The sequence below is a fragment of the Aulonocara sp. 'chitande type north' Nkhata Bay genome, linkage group LG10 (assembly GCF_057382095.1).
Source record: "Aulonocara sp. 'chitande type north' Nkhata Bay isolate Kocher_YH1m ecotype deep benthic linkage group LG10, A_spYH_male_GT1.1, whole genome shotgun sequence".
In the NCBI taxonomy this organism is placed as follows: Eukaryota; Metazoa; Chordata; class Actinopteri; order Cichliformes; family Cichlidae; genus Aulonocara; species Aulonocara sp. 'chitande type north' Nkhata Bay.
Window position 1 is genome coordinate 34,672,730 of NC_141353.1, and position 16,397 is coordinate 34,689,126.

A 16,397-nucleotide genomic window follows, 5' to 3' on the forward strand; every position below is an offset into this window, starting at 1 on the left:
TGTCAAAGCGGTAGTGTTATTTTTATGCTACTACCAGCAAACGTGGCTAATGTTCGTAACGCTGTTGCATATTTCTAAGAGGTAAAAAAAATATATTAAAAAAAAATATATAGCCAATTTGCTTGTTGAGCATGACGGTAAAATTCTCATTACTGATTTGAGGATCATAACAAACTGCCTTTTCGTGGTGTTATTCCACGGCGAAAGTCAGCAGAGATTGACAGCACAGATATGAAACATTTATGTTGTAATTTCTTGTCTATTCTATTGCTATCACACACGCACACCTGTGGACCTGCTCACACACTTATTGAGAGAAGCTGCAAGCTTTGATAAGGCTTTTCCTTTTAGCTTAAACACCACATCATCATGCTAGCGTAGATATGTCTTAAGAGAGAGGAAGAGAGTTTACCCAGGAGCTGCATTAATATATGAAATCCTTTTGTAAGATGTGAACTTAAGATATGTGCTGTTTCTCTGCCCTGATCTCCCACAGTCGCATGCAGAAGCAGCCCTCGGAGACCCTTAAGTAAACGGCTGCGGAAGATAAAAAGATGATGGGGCAGGGTTGGTGGGGGGGATTCCTTCTGGTCTGTTCTCATTTATTACATTGACGTATCTGCTTGTATGATGTCTTGAGGAAATCCACTTTTGCTCCTCGTGAGATCATGTTGCATCATATTACAAAGGTGTATCTAAACGTAATTTGAAGAAAGGGTCCTGTGAGGGTGATGCCAGGTCTCTAAGGTGAGCACATACTCAAAAGATGTTTCACTGGAGATTACTGCTACGTGAGGTACGTCACCAGTAGTGCATCTTTAGCACGACACTGTAGCCTCTTGGTTCTCGTGAACTCGAGTGTGCACACTGGTTAGATGGTTACGATTCATCTGAGACACCCACATTGCTAAAGGCACATATACTCTGATTGCAGGGTCCATGGAAAATGACATCACATTAGTGCTTGCCAGTCAATTGTACATAACAGGTACTGCTGCTGTAATTGAATCAGTGCAAAAAAAAAAGTACCTCATACTGTGCATCCTACATACAGCTAAAGATAACAGTTGTTGGCAATAATAAAAGCCCGGAACAAAAAAATACATTGTCTTTGTCTCAGAAAGAATTGAATGATATTTGACACGCATGTACATTTGTTCTGGTTCGATATACAAAAAAAAAAGAAATTTGGATTTTGCTAAATAGGTGAGCACATTATTGTTGTTTTTCACGGTTGCATTTTGATTACAGTTTACATTTGAACACATTACACCTTCAGTTACAGTCATGTTTTCAATTACAATACAATATTGTAGTCATATCTCCCGGACCATTCGACTGTGTTTAAAGCAGATTGTTCGTTCAGCTCCAAGTCAGATTGCTTGTGATTTTTCCATAGTAAAGAAATTTCTCAGAGGGGGGTTAATGAAGTGTTGTTTTTTTTGTTGTTGTTGTTCTGTTGCTACTGTATGATAGCCAAATAGCTAGAGCTGAGTCAGAGCTCTGGCCCTCTACCCAACAGCGACACTCTTTGCATACCCTCGACGTATTTTATCTACCATCTCATGATTTGTTCCCAGAATTCCTTTCAAGAATCAAAAGAATGTACGAATATTTTTGTTGCATCCAGCTGTCGTAAAATTAAGATGAAAGCAATGACACAGTAAGAGAGATTTGTCTACAAATCATAAAGGAAAGTCATTTCTCAAACAAGAACATAGGCAAAAACAAACTAATAAATAGCTATTATTCATTTATCTTTTTACTGCTTAAAAAAACATGCAAGTTTAGAACAGACTAGAGTCAAATTACTGAAACAGGTGCACTTCTTACATTAAGTTCACTCAACCCAAGCCTGATGGTATGCGTGTTACATAAGAAAAAAATATGTTTCAGGAAGGAAGTATCAGGTGAAACTGAGACACTATAATCTCTGATACAGCTGCATTCAGTGCAAAGGGTAACTCCTGCCCAATAGGTATGAAGACGCTTCCTACATGAAAACCTAAAGCTTTAATATGTAAAGCAAAGGGAAACAATTGCCTTGTCTCCTCTTCTTGTAGTTCTAAATTCCTCAGAGGAGTTATTCGTCATAATTTGTGACCTAAAAAGGTACTGCTACATTTCACAGAAGGATTTGTTAATAAGGCCTCATTGCCCAATTTGGTTGTGTTGCTCTGAGTGAGATTTAAGCAATATGCAGTAACGTTTTTCTCTGCATGTAATCATTTAAATATATATATATATAATTTTAAACAGACTACATGAGATTTTTCCATGCTGTGTTAAAGTGTTCTCATGCGCACGTTCAAGACCAAATGCTTCATAGTGAATAGAAATTCTCAGCAGGACAGAAAAACAATTAGTTTATGTGGTGTGGTAAAATGAGGTTTGATATATTTTGCATAAGCTTAAAAAGTAAGATACATTACCAAGTGTAGGACTTTGGTATTCAGAGCATAATGTGTTGTCTTTGCTAAAATAGGGTGCACAAAATAATTGAGTTTGAATTGGTTATGCCTGGGGCTAAGTGCTAAGACAAATCTTTAAATGAAATTCATTACAAGCAGAGTTACCGTGCCCAGGTGTTATTGAATTCATTTCTCATTTTGACCCGATTTAGAAAGATAACAGTAATAAGTGAGACTGACAGAGAAGATGACAGTGACATTGCACATCATGGTTTTCCTTCAAACAGATTAAAATGTAGTCAGTTTCAATGGCTTAATTGATCCGTGCAGATGGTGAATTTTCATCTCGTGTTTTCTTTCCATTGTTTTCCTCAGCGTGATGAGATATCGTTTTCTTAAATAAATCCATCTGTGCAGAGAGAGTAGGAATGCATAGAATTGATATAGTAATTGTAAATATGTCAGTGTGACACGTAGCACAATATGGAACAACATGAAGAGTTTCATGATTTTCTTTTTCTTTCTTTCTTTTTCCCCCCCTCAAATTCAAATTTGCATCCAGGCGATGAGAGTTTAGGATGACATTGCTGTTTCAGACAGTTCCTCTTCACTGTAAGTGCAAGGTTGATGAGACCCCCCCACCACATACCTTTATACCAGAGAAATTAATGAGGAAGATGTAGCTAATGAGATAACAAGCACAAGATGGAGAAACAGGCTGATCTGACGCATCCTCCCAGTTATTTGGCAATATCTGGAGGCATCACCGGCCCCAGACTCTCATTTTCTTCCTGTCATATTCAATCAGCAATTCCTGCCTAAAATAAAAGCGGGCCTCTGCTGCGACCACGACCAGCGGAACATTGGTGTGGCTGGTCTCCACGCCAACTTTATTTTAACGCTGGGGGTTCTTTCTTTGTTTTTGCTATACAGCATCGACAGCTAATTTGGGAGCACCAGTATTTAGGCCTAAAAAACAAAAATGGTAATTTACAGCAATTAATATGTGGTTTCCTATGGTACATTGCTCAGTGCACTGAGTGTTGTGCCTAGAATGTGTCATTGAGCTCCATCAATTGTAGATAATTTGCCACAGTGAGTAATGAGGCCGGTGATATTGGCCAGCTCTCTTTAAATGCTTTGGTCTGCCTAGTGACAATCATGACGGGAAACAAAGCCAGTTGCTGGACTAAACTGTGCACCTGTATCATTTATAAGGAACCAGGCTAGCTGATAGGCCAACAGTAAATTTAAACGATAAGCTGTTTTGCAGTAGGGATTAATATACTGAGTAATCAGGTTCTTTTACTGCAGTTTACAAATGAACTGGTCACTGAGATTATACATCTACGATTTAACCTTATTTAAAAAATATATCAATGTGCTCTTTGCCAGTAGTTTAGCTGAACAACATCGATTCTATGGCTATGATTCTTTCATAGCAGGCACTTCCCTATACATTGTTTTCAACTTCCGGTAGTAGCTCCTTAACGTAGATGGAGATTAAAGCTGCCGCGAAGCTGCTGTGATATAAACATGACAAAGACGAAGACCTCAGGATCTCTGGAGGACAAAGAAGGGACGGCGTCCTTCATTTTCAGTGTGTGGCAGTTTTTCATAGCAGGGGGAAACCGTGGCACACTGTTCTCTTACCAATCTCTGTAGTCTGTCAGCTACCCAGAGCCATGACCTAGTCTGCCCTTTAGTGAAACGTCACCCTATCCTTAACCCGACTGTGTCAAAGATTAGGCACAGTAATGTAGCGGTACCACAGTTTTACAGAAATGGCTTCGTTCTGTGTTATTTTTACTGTTTTGCTGTTCTATTCATATTGACTTTAATTTGTAATTGTGATAACTTTGTCAGCTCTTAAAGGCGACTCTAGGTTTGAAGAGTACATGTTAATTATGAAGCTTCTGTAAATCTTAAAAATGATGAATTATTATCATTGTTCACAAGTTCTCAGCCATTGATGAGATATTCAAGCAATTTGAAAAAGAAAGGTTTGTTCTTCCTCTTGATTTACGCATTCATAGATCAAAATATTCTCTGCGGGTTCCTGTTTAAAAATAAATAAATAAATAAATAATCCAACATCATAGCCATATAATAAATACCCATTATAGTACAACCGCCACTGAAGTACTAGTAATTACATTCTCAATGAGTCTAAAGGAGTCAAAATGCGGCAGTGTGGCGGTTTCACCCCGGGGTCCTTTGTGGACACCTGTTCGGTGCTTTTCACCCCGAAGATATACCAGCCTATCCTTTAACAACAATTTTGCTATTCTTTTCTCATTTCAGATTGATCCTAAGGTTGCCTTTCCCCGTCGCGCCCAGCCTAAGGTAAGAATAAATTGGTCACTATCCCCGCTCAAAGAAAATGATTATGTCTCATGTCACTAGCTTACCTAATTTTGTGTGCTCACACAGCAGATACGAAGAGATAAAAAAAAATAGTCTGCACCCATTGTTCTCACCTTGTCTGCGCTGTTTCACCAAAGCAATTAAAGTTGAAAACATGAGACTTAAAGGAAATTTTCAGCATGATTAAGGTTATGTTATTTTCTGTGTTACCCCACTGTTTTCTATCCATATAATATTTTTTCATTGTTTTTATCCTGATTTGCTTATTTCATCCCTCATCACAGCTGTTTGCAGTGGCAAATGTTTTGAAATGAACTCTGTCTTATTATGACAATCCTGTAGCAGAGGTTTCTGATTTTAGTCTGCAGCAGTATTAAATCAAGCTTTATTGTCTGTTTAAAGCATCAGAGTCTAAGTGGTGAAACCATCTTGCTTTGGCAACTTGCCTCTTGACTTGACAGGGTCATGACTGACAGGAGACGGGCTCTAATATATCTGCAGAGAATGCAGGCTGTTGGTTGAAACGTTTACATTTGGGTGAAAGGAGGAAATCTGATTATTTGAAAGTGGAATCAAGACCTTCCTTTCATGTGGTTTTGAAGGTGCACATTATGCAGAACGGTGAATTATATTTTGGAGTGAACAGGCCTGTATTACCCTGACTGAATTTGCGAGAGATGATTGGTGACTTTTCAGTGACAGTGATGAATTGCATTTACTGGTTGAATTCGAAGTCTGTTGAGTTGGTCTGGAGTTGAATGGGATTGAATATCACAAGTGATTAAGAAATATCTTTGTTGTGTTGCATGCGTGTAGAATTTCTCACAATTAGCACTGAAACAATGGGTGATTTTAAAAAATAAGCCCAACTCCAATCACGCAGGAACTGTGGTACAGGCTCTTCATGATGCGCATTATCTTTTGTCTTCTTGATTACTGTTCTTGAGCAGTTCTATTGACAATTAAAAATTCAGCATGTGCAGATGGTGTTGTGGCATACAGTCAAAGGCTTTGTTGACATGCCCTCTCACACCATCCCCCAGATTTTACTGTGGAGGCTATAGCACAGCACACTGTAGCGCTATTCAGCATCGCTATCAGGGCTTTTTCCACCTAAACCAGGTGGAAATCGATAATAGATTTTCTCCTTTCCACCGGATCAGAGAGAGGCATTGTTAAAGACTTGGTTAGGTTTCAAATAAGGAATTGGCAGTGCAGACTTTCAAAGCCACAGCACATGGTGACTTAAGGATATCGGCATATGGCTGAAAAACTACCAGTGTTTCTCTGTTTTCTTGTGTGGCAAGTATATCACTTTAACTTCGTCTGCTGTAAGCCCTGCTCATAAATGTCCAAGGTGCAGTAAAACAGCTCAGATGTTTGATGATGCTTCCAGTTTTTAAGTGAACCAGAAACTCCACTGCTGTCGTGGTTATTGCTGATCTTTTTTAAAAGAGCATTATACCACTTTTTTTTGCCATGACTCACACAGAAATACAATATTTTGAGCAGTTCTACAGGTCTTAAACATATTTGTCATTCTACCTTGCGTGATTCATAACTCAGTGAAGTAATGACACCATAACAGAATTTGTGGCACTACACAAACCTTGTACCAATGATTTATAAAATGGCTATAGGGCAAGCTTGTTAGAGGAGAGAAATGGCTGTATTGAATGTGGATTATAAAGGATCTTAAAGCAATGGGATTAAGCCAGATAGATTAACATTGCATGGGTTTGTACTTTAAAAGACCTTTAAAAGAAGTCTAATTTAGAACTTCCCATTTAGAAAGTTCTCTCTGTGGCGGATACTTTCTTTTGTCCCTTTTCCCCAACTCCGCTGTGTGCCTGCCTGGGAATAGGGATTTGTTTAAGGAGGCTCGTCTTGGCAGTTGCCTCGGCGGCACGAGCTTCGGGGAGCAAATCGTGACGAGACCAATCAGCGTTAATTTTCTCACGGCTAGCAATCACCTCACAGGTGAACCCTGCCAATGACCTCGTGCTGCCGAACGCTGCGGCATAGTAACTCTATACAGTATGTACATCACGTAGAGTAATGCTGAAAACAGGCAGGAGGTGAAGGTGAACACGGAGGACATTTCACTGTAAACAACTGAAGGTGTTAGCACTGGGATGACAGGATCACAGGAAAAACATCTTGTATCAGCAGGCATAACTGACACTGCCCCCAAACACGGACAGTTCCAAGTGTCAAGAGACAGTGAGAAAAGCGACAGACGATTATTGGGGTACCTGAAAGTGGACACGCCCTTATTTTGATTCATATCTGACGTAGCATGTACGACAAATCAGTTTGCCTTCATTTGTCCCGTTTAAGAACAAACGTGAAACCTTTGTGTTTCTAATGTCAGCATTGTATGAAATGTAAGTTGCTGTCATAATAAGACAGTTGACTTTTTTGTTTTTGTTTGTACGAGTCAGTTTTTTGCAGATATGATGAGTAAGTCACAGAGCACTGTTTCCTTCTGATTTCCACCCAGCGTTCGAGAATCATGTATATGTATGATTTGAGTAATCTTAGGGGGGTTTTGTGACTATCTGCACCAGAATATTGGTAAAGGGCACAGAGGGGAGATAACCACAGGTCCTGTCAATCAAAGAAAACAGGCTAAAGAAATGCAAACTGGCACCCACATTACAAATGAATAATGTCACCCAACTAAAGCTTATCTCATGACTTAAAAAGAACATTTTGTATTATAAATAGAAGCTGTGCTTACAAGTCATGTCAAAGGTATCAATATAGACCGGTCCACAAATATTCAGGGATTAGGTTGCATCTGAGGATGATTGACAGATGAGAATGAAAGGATTAAACAATGATGATGTGATGCAAAGTGCTTTATGCACATTCATTTATGCCTCGTCTCCTCTTAGCCTGGCTGGGGATAGCCATGGCTTTGTTAGATAGGCTGCTAAAAGTAGCCTTAGAATGCCACGATTTCTCTGCAAATTCTCAACGTGTAGTTTCCCTTTTTATGTATACTTTATTGATCCCCTTGGGGAAATTCCTCTCTGCATTTAACCCATTCAATCAGTGAAGCAGTGGGCAGCCATTGGGCGCCCGGGGAGCAGTGTGTAGGGACAGTACCTTGCTCAGGGGTACCGCAGGGTAGCCGTTCGGTGGGTTTGAACCACCGACCTTCCGATCATGGGGCCAACACTCTACCTACTGAGCTATCCCTGCCCCCTTTTGACAGAAATGATTTTATTATCACCTTTACGTACTTTAGATGCATTGCAATGAGGTTACTTTTGAACAAGGGATGCGAATACCAAATGTATTCATCACCACTTACTATAGTTTTCTGTAAAACTGTAAAAATATTTGCCTACATTTCCATCTTGAAATTAGTTAGCAGATGTGATAAGTGTAAGAAACGGAGGTTTTCTTTTTTTGTGGAGAAACATCCTGCTCTAATTAATAACAACAATAATGGGAAGGTAAAATGGGACTGATTAATAACCTTTTGGGTTTAATCAGACAGATAGTATTACATAATCGTCTCGTTATCAGTGTAGATGCTTGATAGATTTTTAAAGTCTATTGCAAACCCCTAAAGTTTTAAATCTGCCGTTCAGATTTGCTATTTTTCCCCAACTAAATTTCAGGCTTGTTTAGAAATTGAAAATTCTCTGAAAAATAAAGAGAAACTATCAACAACCCACCCACCTTTTCAGTACTGCCACTGCATATAGAAGGCAGTAAAGAAGACAGAGATGAGTTGATGCTGTTCCATGCGATCTTCTCGTTTGATATTTTGCAGTAACGCTCAAACTGAAACGTGTAAACGAGGCCCGCTCCGGGTTTCCTGGAGAAATCAAAGAGACGGCTTCTGCCGACATTGCTCGAGATTTACCACTCAACTGTTGGCGTCATTACCGCTGCTGCCGGTGCTTTTGTTTCCCACAGTGGAGTCACACACAACCATGGCATGTCCCAGCATGATTTTAATTGCCAGTGGGACTGTGACCACTTCAGTGGGAGATGAGTTCTGATGGCTTGTTATGGAAATGAAAGGAAAGAGCAACATCCATTTACAGAGCAATGGGCGTAACCCTTCCCTTGTACCTCATAAAGGGATTTGCCATGTAAGCCATTGAGAACAGGTAGTCGGTGCGTCTCTGGGAGTCTATAGGATGTTGAATCTTTGTGCATGAAAAAAGAAATGTGTACTGCAAAAAAAGCAACTGTGACAATACTTTGAGAGATGCTTGTTTTGCTTGCCGCTGCAGTTTTCTTTACTGAAACTCAAGATTTGCAAACCGCTTGCTTTATCAGCGCGCAAGATAGGTAACTGTGGTAGTAAACTGGTTGAGATCATTTAGGGGCATCACACAGATCCACCATTAAACCACTGTCCTGAATTTTACTTTAGATTGTGGCAGCTGTGACTGTGGCTTCCCTGTTGACGGCCCTCTGTTAGTGCTGGCCTGTCTCTGACAGCTGGAGTTTCCCCCCTTTCTCTTTGCCTCCTTCTTTGTCTCCCTGTCTGTCTTTTCACGTCACGTTCCCTTTTTTCCTTTGCCTCTTTTCTTTCCTCTTTCTTTCTTTTTTTCTTCTGTGAATGGTAAATTGACCAGTGCACCAACCTCTTCCACTTGTCTGCGTTCCACACATCTCTCTTAGGGACTGTTTGCGCTCTGTGTGGCTGCTTGCAGAAGAAAAAACCTCCCAGGTGTGTTGAGGTTCTAGAAATTTCAAGACTCAAGTTTTAATGAAGTCAACTAACAAAGCTGCATTCCCTTCCCCAGGCCATTTGTGCTGTGACCACATGTACACACACTGTATTGGAAACAGGTAGTTTGATATCCACATTTGAAAACAAAACTGTCTCCTTTGCTTGTTTTCTTTTAATATTTTATCTCTCAATCTATCATTCTTCCTCACTGCTACATCCTTCCCTTTCTGTGCCCGTTTCTGTCTTAGTCTTTCAGGATTACAAGGCCTTGTAAATCTAGTCTTACACCTTGCTCAGTTATTTGATCTAGATTTAGCATTATGATATTCCCCTTGTCAAAATGATCCTTATTTTAAATGACACAGCTCACTGCTGGGAAAATGAAACCTCCGTAGCTGCCAGCCCCTTTGAATGTCCCTGTGAATTTATTAAAAGCACCAGCTTCCCCGTTCCAACTCAGATCTGCACAGCTGCACGAGTCCGAAAGAATATTCAAGGACAAAAGTCTATAATGTAATTCGTGCAACAGAATGCCGGATCATTATCTTTGGTGAGCGTCACTTTATGACTGTGAGCCCTCCCAAATATTTTCAGTGTTAAAGAACATTATTTCCTATTAGACTTCTTCTTTTTCAAGCAATTTCTGCTGTGCAGATAGCACACAGAGTAGAAGAAAGAGAGCGAATGTTGTGTTGTGCAGGCTATTATCCAAACCTGACATTGCATTTCAAGGCTTGTGGCACAGGTTTTATCCCGGTGAGTGACCAAGATGTCCAGCTGAAAGAAAAATAATATTTTCTTTATCTCTTGAAATAAATGCACTTTTGAAATCAGGCTTTACAACTGACACTAAATGCTCCTCACTGAGACCAAAAGACAGTCCGATAGTAAGCAAAGACAACTTTGACCAAGACGACAGGAAAGTGACAAGCAACTTGATGGGAATTCTTCGCTGTCACTCTTGTGTCACCCCCTGAAAAAAGCAGATGTGCAGCCAACATGAATAAGCCCCTCCTCAGATGGAGGTTGACACAAGGAGTTGTTTTTTCCCCCTGTGGTAATGGCTGCTGTGCTGAAGCTGGAGATGGGTTTAAATCCCTGACCTGTCAGCTCCTTTGCTTTCAGTGGCCTCGGTGGAACTGCTCCAGATGAAAATGGGGCCAGAGCAGAGTCATATGAATGACTGTTTGTTTGGTGGTCAGACACAATCACCAACTGAGTGACCCAGTTAACGGGTAGTCAAAGCAATGCTCAGTTTGATTCGTGCATTTTTTTTTTCTTTTAATGTTTCACACTTTCTAAATGTATCCTGTGTTCCTTTCTTTATGCCTTCCACCAATATTTATACTTCAACTGAAATATAAATGATTTGTAAATGTGAATGCTAGTGTAATTATTATTATTATTATTATTTATTTTACTGCAAATATAATTCGAATACGCATTTTCTTTTGTTTGAATAATTGCTATTGCGCTTATAAATGGAGGGTACGTGCGTGCGATTCTTCTTTCCTCTGCTTCACTTTTTTTTCCTGCTGTGGTCTCCTTGGTTGCGGGTGGAGAGTAATTAGGTTTTCTAGGGGATTGAGGGGCTCTTACAATGCTTACCAATGGCAGCCGTCAGGCAGGCTAGTGCTGGCAGGGCAGAGAGGACAGAGGGCTGTGCAGGAGCCTGGCACTGCTAAACCTGATGCTGACTGACAGTAATGAGGACAGCTTGCTAGCCAGGATAGAGAGGAGAGGCGTGCAGAGGAGAGGAGGGCATGGTCCTCCACTATACCTCTCAAGACCTCTTATCAAAGCCTCTGTGCACACACACGCGCGCGCACACACACACACACACACACACACACGTACCACGAGAAATACAAACACAAGCACACACAAGTTCAACATGTACTAGGTAGACCAGAGCAGATACATCACAGGTCGGTGTTATACCTGTGTTCTCGGGCTTATAAATCTAATAAAAAGGATCAGAAATAAGGTAAACTGTGATTACTGGAAAAACATTTTAGAACATCTGGAGACCTTTTGTTCGCTCCCTGGAAAATAGCCTTTAAGTACTTAGAAAGGAACAATGCATTTCCTGAAATATGCATGGTAAACGACTTTAGTGTTGTCCGATGTTTTTTTTGTGTGTTGCTGTAGTTACAAAACAATCGACCGCAGCTAGTTATTAGGATTTGCTTTTGCAGTTGTTTCTGATCACGATGTCACCAGGAATCTAAGTGGCTTTGGTCAGCACAACGCAGCAGCATCACTGACCTTGGGGCCTCTTCAGCTGTAGCACTCTTGGATATTAGCGCTCTACAATAATGCGGCAGGTCTTGTAAATTAAAAAGAAAAAAAAAATGGTTTAACAATAACATCTTTTTTTCCCATCCTCTCAAGTCTCTACACATCCAAGGCATTACATCGGGGAGGGGCTTTAGAAGGCATTTCTAATTTTTTAACTGTGACCTCTTTGAGATCGCGTTCGAATGAAACATGGGGAATAATTAAAAAGGGACGGCCAGCTTAATCAGGATGATGAGTTCTATTGTGTTGTCAGGCGCGTTACCTTGCCATCCAATTTTGATTTCTCATTGCTTCTCAATAAATTTACACCTGTGGTTCTGCTTTTGTACATGCTGTCTGGGATCGGTACAACAAAGAGTGACATATGGCACCCACAGCAAGAGAGGCTCTGGGGTGTCAAGATGTGTGAAGTTATTACAAATAGACCTATGGCTATTTATAATAGCAGCATTTCTTACTGGAAGAATGGGGAGAAATTTTAGGAGGATCTCTGAGTATATGATTATTTTGTATTAATAAGTACACATCAAGGCTATACGTGTGATATTGCTTTAAGACGACTTAGCTGGAGTTTTGAGGTTGAATTTAACTGGTCCTTATTTATTTATATTATTATTATTTTTTTATTTTATTTAAAAAAAACCTGACAGAACATGTTGTGTTTTGTAAATCTGTCTTGTTTTTTTCTTCTTCTTTTTTTTTTTAAAGCTTTATTCGTGACTCATTTCCAGGAGTAAGGTTTTAAACATTCAGCAGCCGCACTACATCCACAGTTGATTCGTAATTATAAAAGTGAAGCTTAAGTGTGATCATTTTGAGTTGGATGTGTCTGTCGGACTGGAAGGATGCCTGACCAGCTCACTGAAGTGTTCTGCCATGATTGGATCCAGTTGTCATTCTAGTGTAAGATATTGGAATTTTGTCCGCCAGATAGCTCTTTCTCACTTTGACGTTGTTTGACAGTTCAGTTTTTATGTGCTGTCCTGATTTTTTTATTTTTTTATTTTTTTCAGGGCACCAACCTTTCAGATTAAGACTGATATTCTTTGAGCTAGACAGCTCTGTCAGGTTATTAGCTGTGCTATTGTGGGTGGTGTGATTAGTAGTGATGGTCAATAGCTTTTTGTTGCCCTTTTCTGGTTGAACTGCTTGTTTGCGACACATTTCTGGATCTAAGCTTAGGGGTTGAGGAGGCTGCACGGCATATATTTAACAACATTTTCCTCAAGTTTTGATCACACGACAGAGGTGACTCATAAGTACATAAAGGCCTTTCTCAGTGTAATAATTTGTTTTGTCACTGCTCTCATGCAGTCAGTTGAGTAACATTCAAAAAATAACCAAACATGAGACAACAAATAACAAGCCACTAATGAAAATACATTCTTTGCTGTAATTATACATTTCGAGAACCTGCGCTATTATTTTGCTTGTCACTCTCATCGGCTGTGCTTTCTTTGTTTTACACCGCAAAATGTCTTTAGTTGAAGGTGACTGCTGTGTATCTGTTATCACTCTAATGTATACATATTATGTAATTAGCTGAAACCACTGAAAGCTTTGTTGTTTAATTAAAATGCTAAAATTTTGAGTGAATTACTTTTTCATTTAAACAGATGGTGCTGATATAAGATAAAAAAGGTTAACAGGATATAAGTGTTTCAAGATTAGGAGCATAATGCATTGTAGCTAAGTTCTAAAGCAAGTGTCCTTTATAAAGCATGCATGTTTTATATAAGCTAGTGTATTTAACTGAATTTACACTAAATGTTCCTACTTAGCCTGAGTTTTCCTGGATTCACAAGTGCAGTTGTGTTTAGTAGTTCTTTTGTACTATTTTGTGCTTCTGTACATGAATATGCAATATTGTGCAGTATGCCCATGGGACTGCTGATGTTTTAACTTTAACTTACTAGTGGTGTGATCATTATTTCAGTTATGTCTAGGCTTTGAGTGTTGTGGATGTGTTTTGTGGTTTTCAGTGTTTGTGTGGCCAAGAATAATGACCGAGAGTCCTGTTGCGATTAATGAAGAGTGTAGATGTTCATGGTTGTTGTGCAAGTGTTAATAAAACCAGTGTTCCTGTGTGGCCTATGTGATAGAAACTGAGGTCTCTGCCTCTCAACACATTATAAATCCACAAATATGAGTGCTTTCTAAAAAAAAACAAAAAAACAACTAGACTGATTACAGTAGACTTTTCTGTGTTAACGATAGCTTAAGTTAAGTTTACTATAAAATCTTCTAAATTGAGGTTATATAAAATGCATTTAGCTTAAATAATAGAACCTTTTTACTTTGGTATGTAGTAGTTGCAGCAACCAGCTGTTTCCTCAGAGTTTGAACACCCTCACTACCACTTTAGATTGCAAGACAGTTTATATGTTTATATCTCCTACAGTCGTTGTCTGCCTTAGACAGACAGATTTATGTTTCATTTATAAATGCAAACAGTTGACCAACACATTGCAGTCAGTCTGATGAACACAGCTTGTCTGTGACATGTCTCTCTAAAATAGGGGACTTGACTCAACTGGTTGCAAGTAGTCACAGCCCTCAAAGCAACTAATTGCACACAGCTGAAATAATGTTGGTCGAAACCACTGTTTTCTGTGTCGTGACTGTAGCACTGAGCACTGCCTTCCCCTTGGAAACTGACATTACTTAATTTTAAGGCAAAAATGTAAGTTTACATTTGTCTTTTAAAATTATTATTATTCAGTTTTATGGCACAAATATGCTTCTCAATGGTCCCACGTAACATAAAATCTTAATGGTATTCTTGGAAAATCTGGATATGTTCATATGGTTGTGGTAAAACAAGGGAAGATGTATAATAGCAGAGGCTGCGCTGCTATGCTAGATTATATGGAGTTGTCTGTTCTCAGATTCATAATAATGCATAATTTTTCAACCTAAATGGGGAAAAAAAAATCTGTGACTTTCTGCACTGAGCTTAAGTCGTATGCTTATTTTTTATTTTTATACGATGACAGCTGCTGCTGCAATGTGTCATATTGTGTACCTAAAAAATATACGGTACGCATGTGTTACACACCAAGCCTTCAATACTGAATTACTGCATCTAAGTCAGGGTGCTAAAGAGCTTAGCTGTTCCTCTACATAATGCCTCGGTCCTCAGCTGTGACCTTTCTCTTCCGCACATCATTCACGATTATACTGCTGACATGTTGGCTCATGCCAATAATTTTTCATTGGAGGCAGTGTCAGCCACATCATATTTTATCATCTGGATAAATTTGTGTTGTGTTTTCATGTGGGCTCACCATAATTTGTATTTGTCTGTTTATGTGCCTGTCCTAGAGATTAGATTTTGCATTTAATTTAAGTCGGAAAAGAATTCAGATGTAAACACAATCTGGCGCCAGAAGGAGGGGAAAAATGCTTATATTTGTGTATAGTCTCAAAATGAGCAATATGTAATATGAGTAGGATACAGTGCATGTGTCAGTATGTGTGTAAAACAGTGAGTGTTAAGTCTAATTGTTGAATGTTGTCTTTGTGTTTCTTAAATTTGTAAGGTCTTAGCTCAATCTATAGGATCAAGACATTCCTTTGTCTCTGACCACTGGCTGGAGAGGCTTTTATTGCAGATACATTCTATCTGGAAGATCTGTTTCTTGTGATGTTATTTCCTGCTTTTATGATCCTTTTGGTGAGCAGGAAGTCATGCAAACAGAGACACATGCATACAGAGAGAGAGAGAGACACACACACACACACACACACACACACACACACGTTCTTGCACATGCATACAGATGCTTACACATACACACACATAGTGCCTTGTCTTAGAACCATTGGGGGGGTTTACGGTGGGAGGTGCTTGTGTTGTATTGTGTATTGTAACTGTCATGTCAATAAAAGGCAGCAAGAGGAGGCCGTCATCGGGGTCAGTCTGCGGTAGGATTCAGGGTGCTTTCTGAGACACCTCGCCTCCCTTGCTAGCAAGTAAAAGATGTTCGTCTTGTTTTTGTCGTTAACGAGAATAAGTTTCTAAACTAGTGGGGCTTGTGGAAACACAGACCCAACAGTGAGCTTGCACAAAAGTGAGGCATGCATCAGACACAGTGTGAGTGCACAGACTCAGTGCATAATGATCACATGGTGCTTGAAAAATTGAGGGGAAAAGTGGCAGAATATTAAAAACGATAATTTTGTGTATGATGTGATTGTTTGGGGTATTTTACTTATAGGCAATATTTCATATGGATGAACAGTGTTCAAATGCAGATTTTTGCATCCAGAACTGAGTCAAACTCAATTCTTTTTCATGCTTAATGAAATGGTCTCCAGAGTGATTTCATTTCCAAGTGCACCTTATGCACTTCTGTGACTTAGAAGTCAAAAAATGTGACTTTATTAGACAGCATTTGAGTGCTCTGTCTGCAAATAACAAAATAGACCTTGTAACAGAAAGCATCTTTTTTTTTCTTCTGTGTTAGAGTGAATTGTTAAATGTTTGTCATTTTTATGTTCACCTTTTGTACATTGTTTTAACTATGATGAAAGAAATTCCACTGTCCTTCCCTCCAGATTCTCGAGGTTCTCGGTGGGGGGCTGTAGTCTTTTATCACAGACACAACCTT

General features: G+C 39.4%; 1 protein-coding gene across 8 annotated transcripts in view; it reads left to right on the forward strand.

Annotated features, from left to right (window-relative positions):
* Nucleotides 1-16,397, forward strand: part of LOC147321283 (RNA-binding protein Musashi homolog 2) — a 277,095-nt gene that overhangs the window by 6,172 nt on the left and 254,526 nt on the right. For all 8 annotated transcript variants that reach the window (XM_086309660.1, XM_086309659.1, XM_086309661.1 and 5 more), the window contains exon 5: nucleotides 4,716-4,757. In XM_086309660.1, the coding sequence (XP_086165786.1) occupies nucleotides 4,716-4,757 (42 nt within the window). The remainder of the gene's footprint in view (nucleotides 1-4,715; nucleotides 4,758-16,397) is intronic.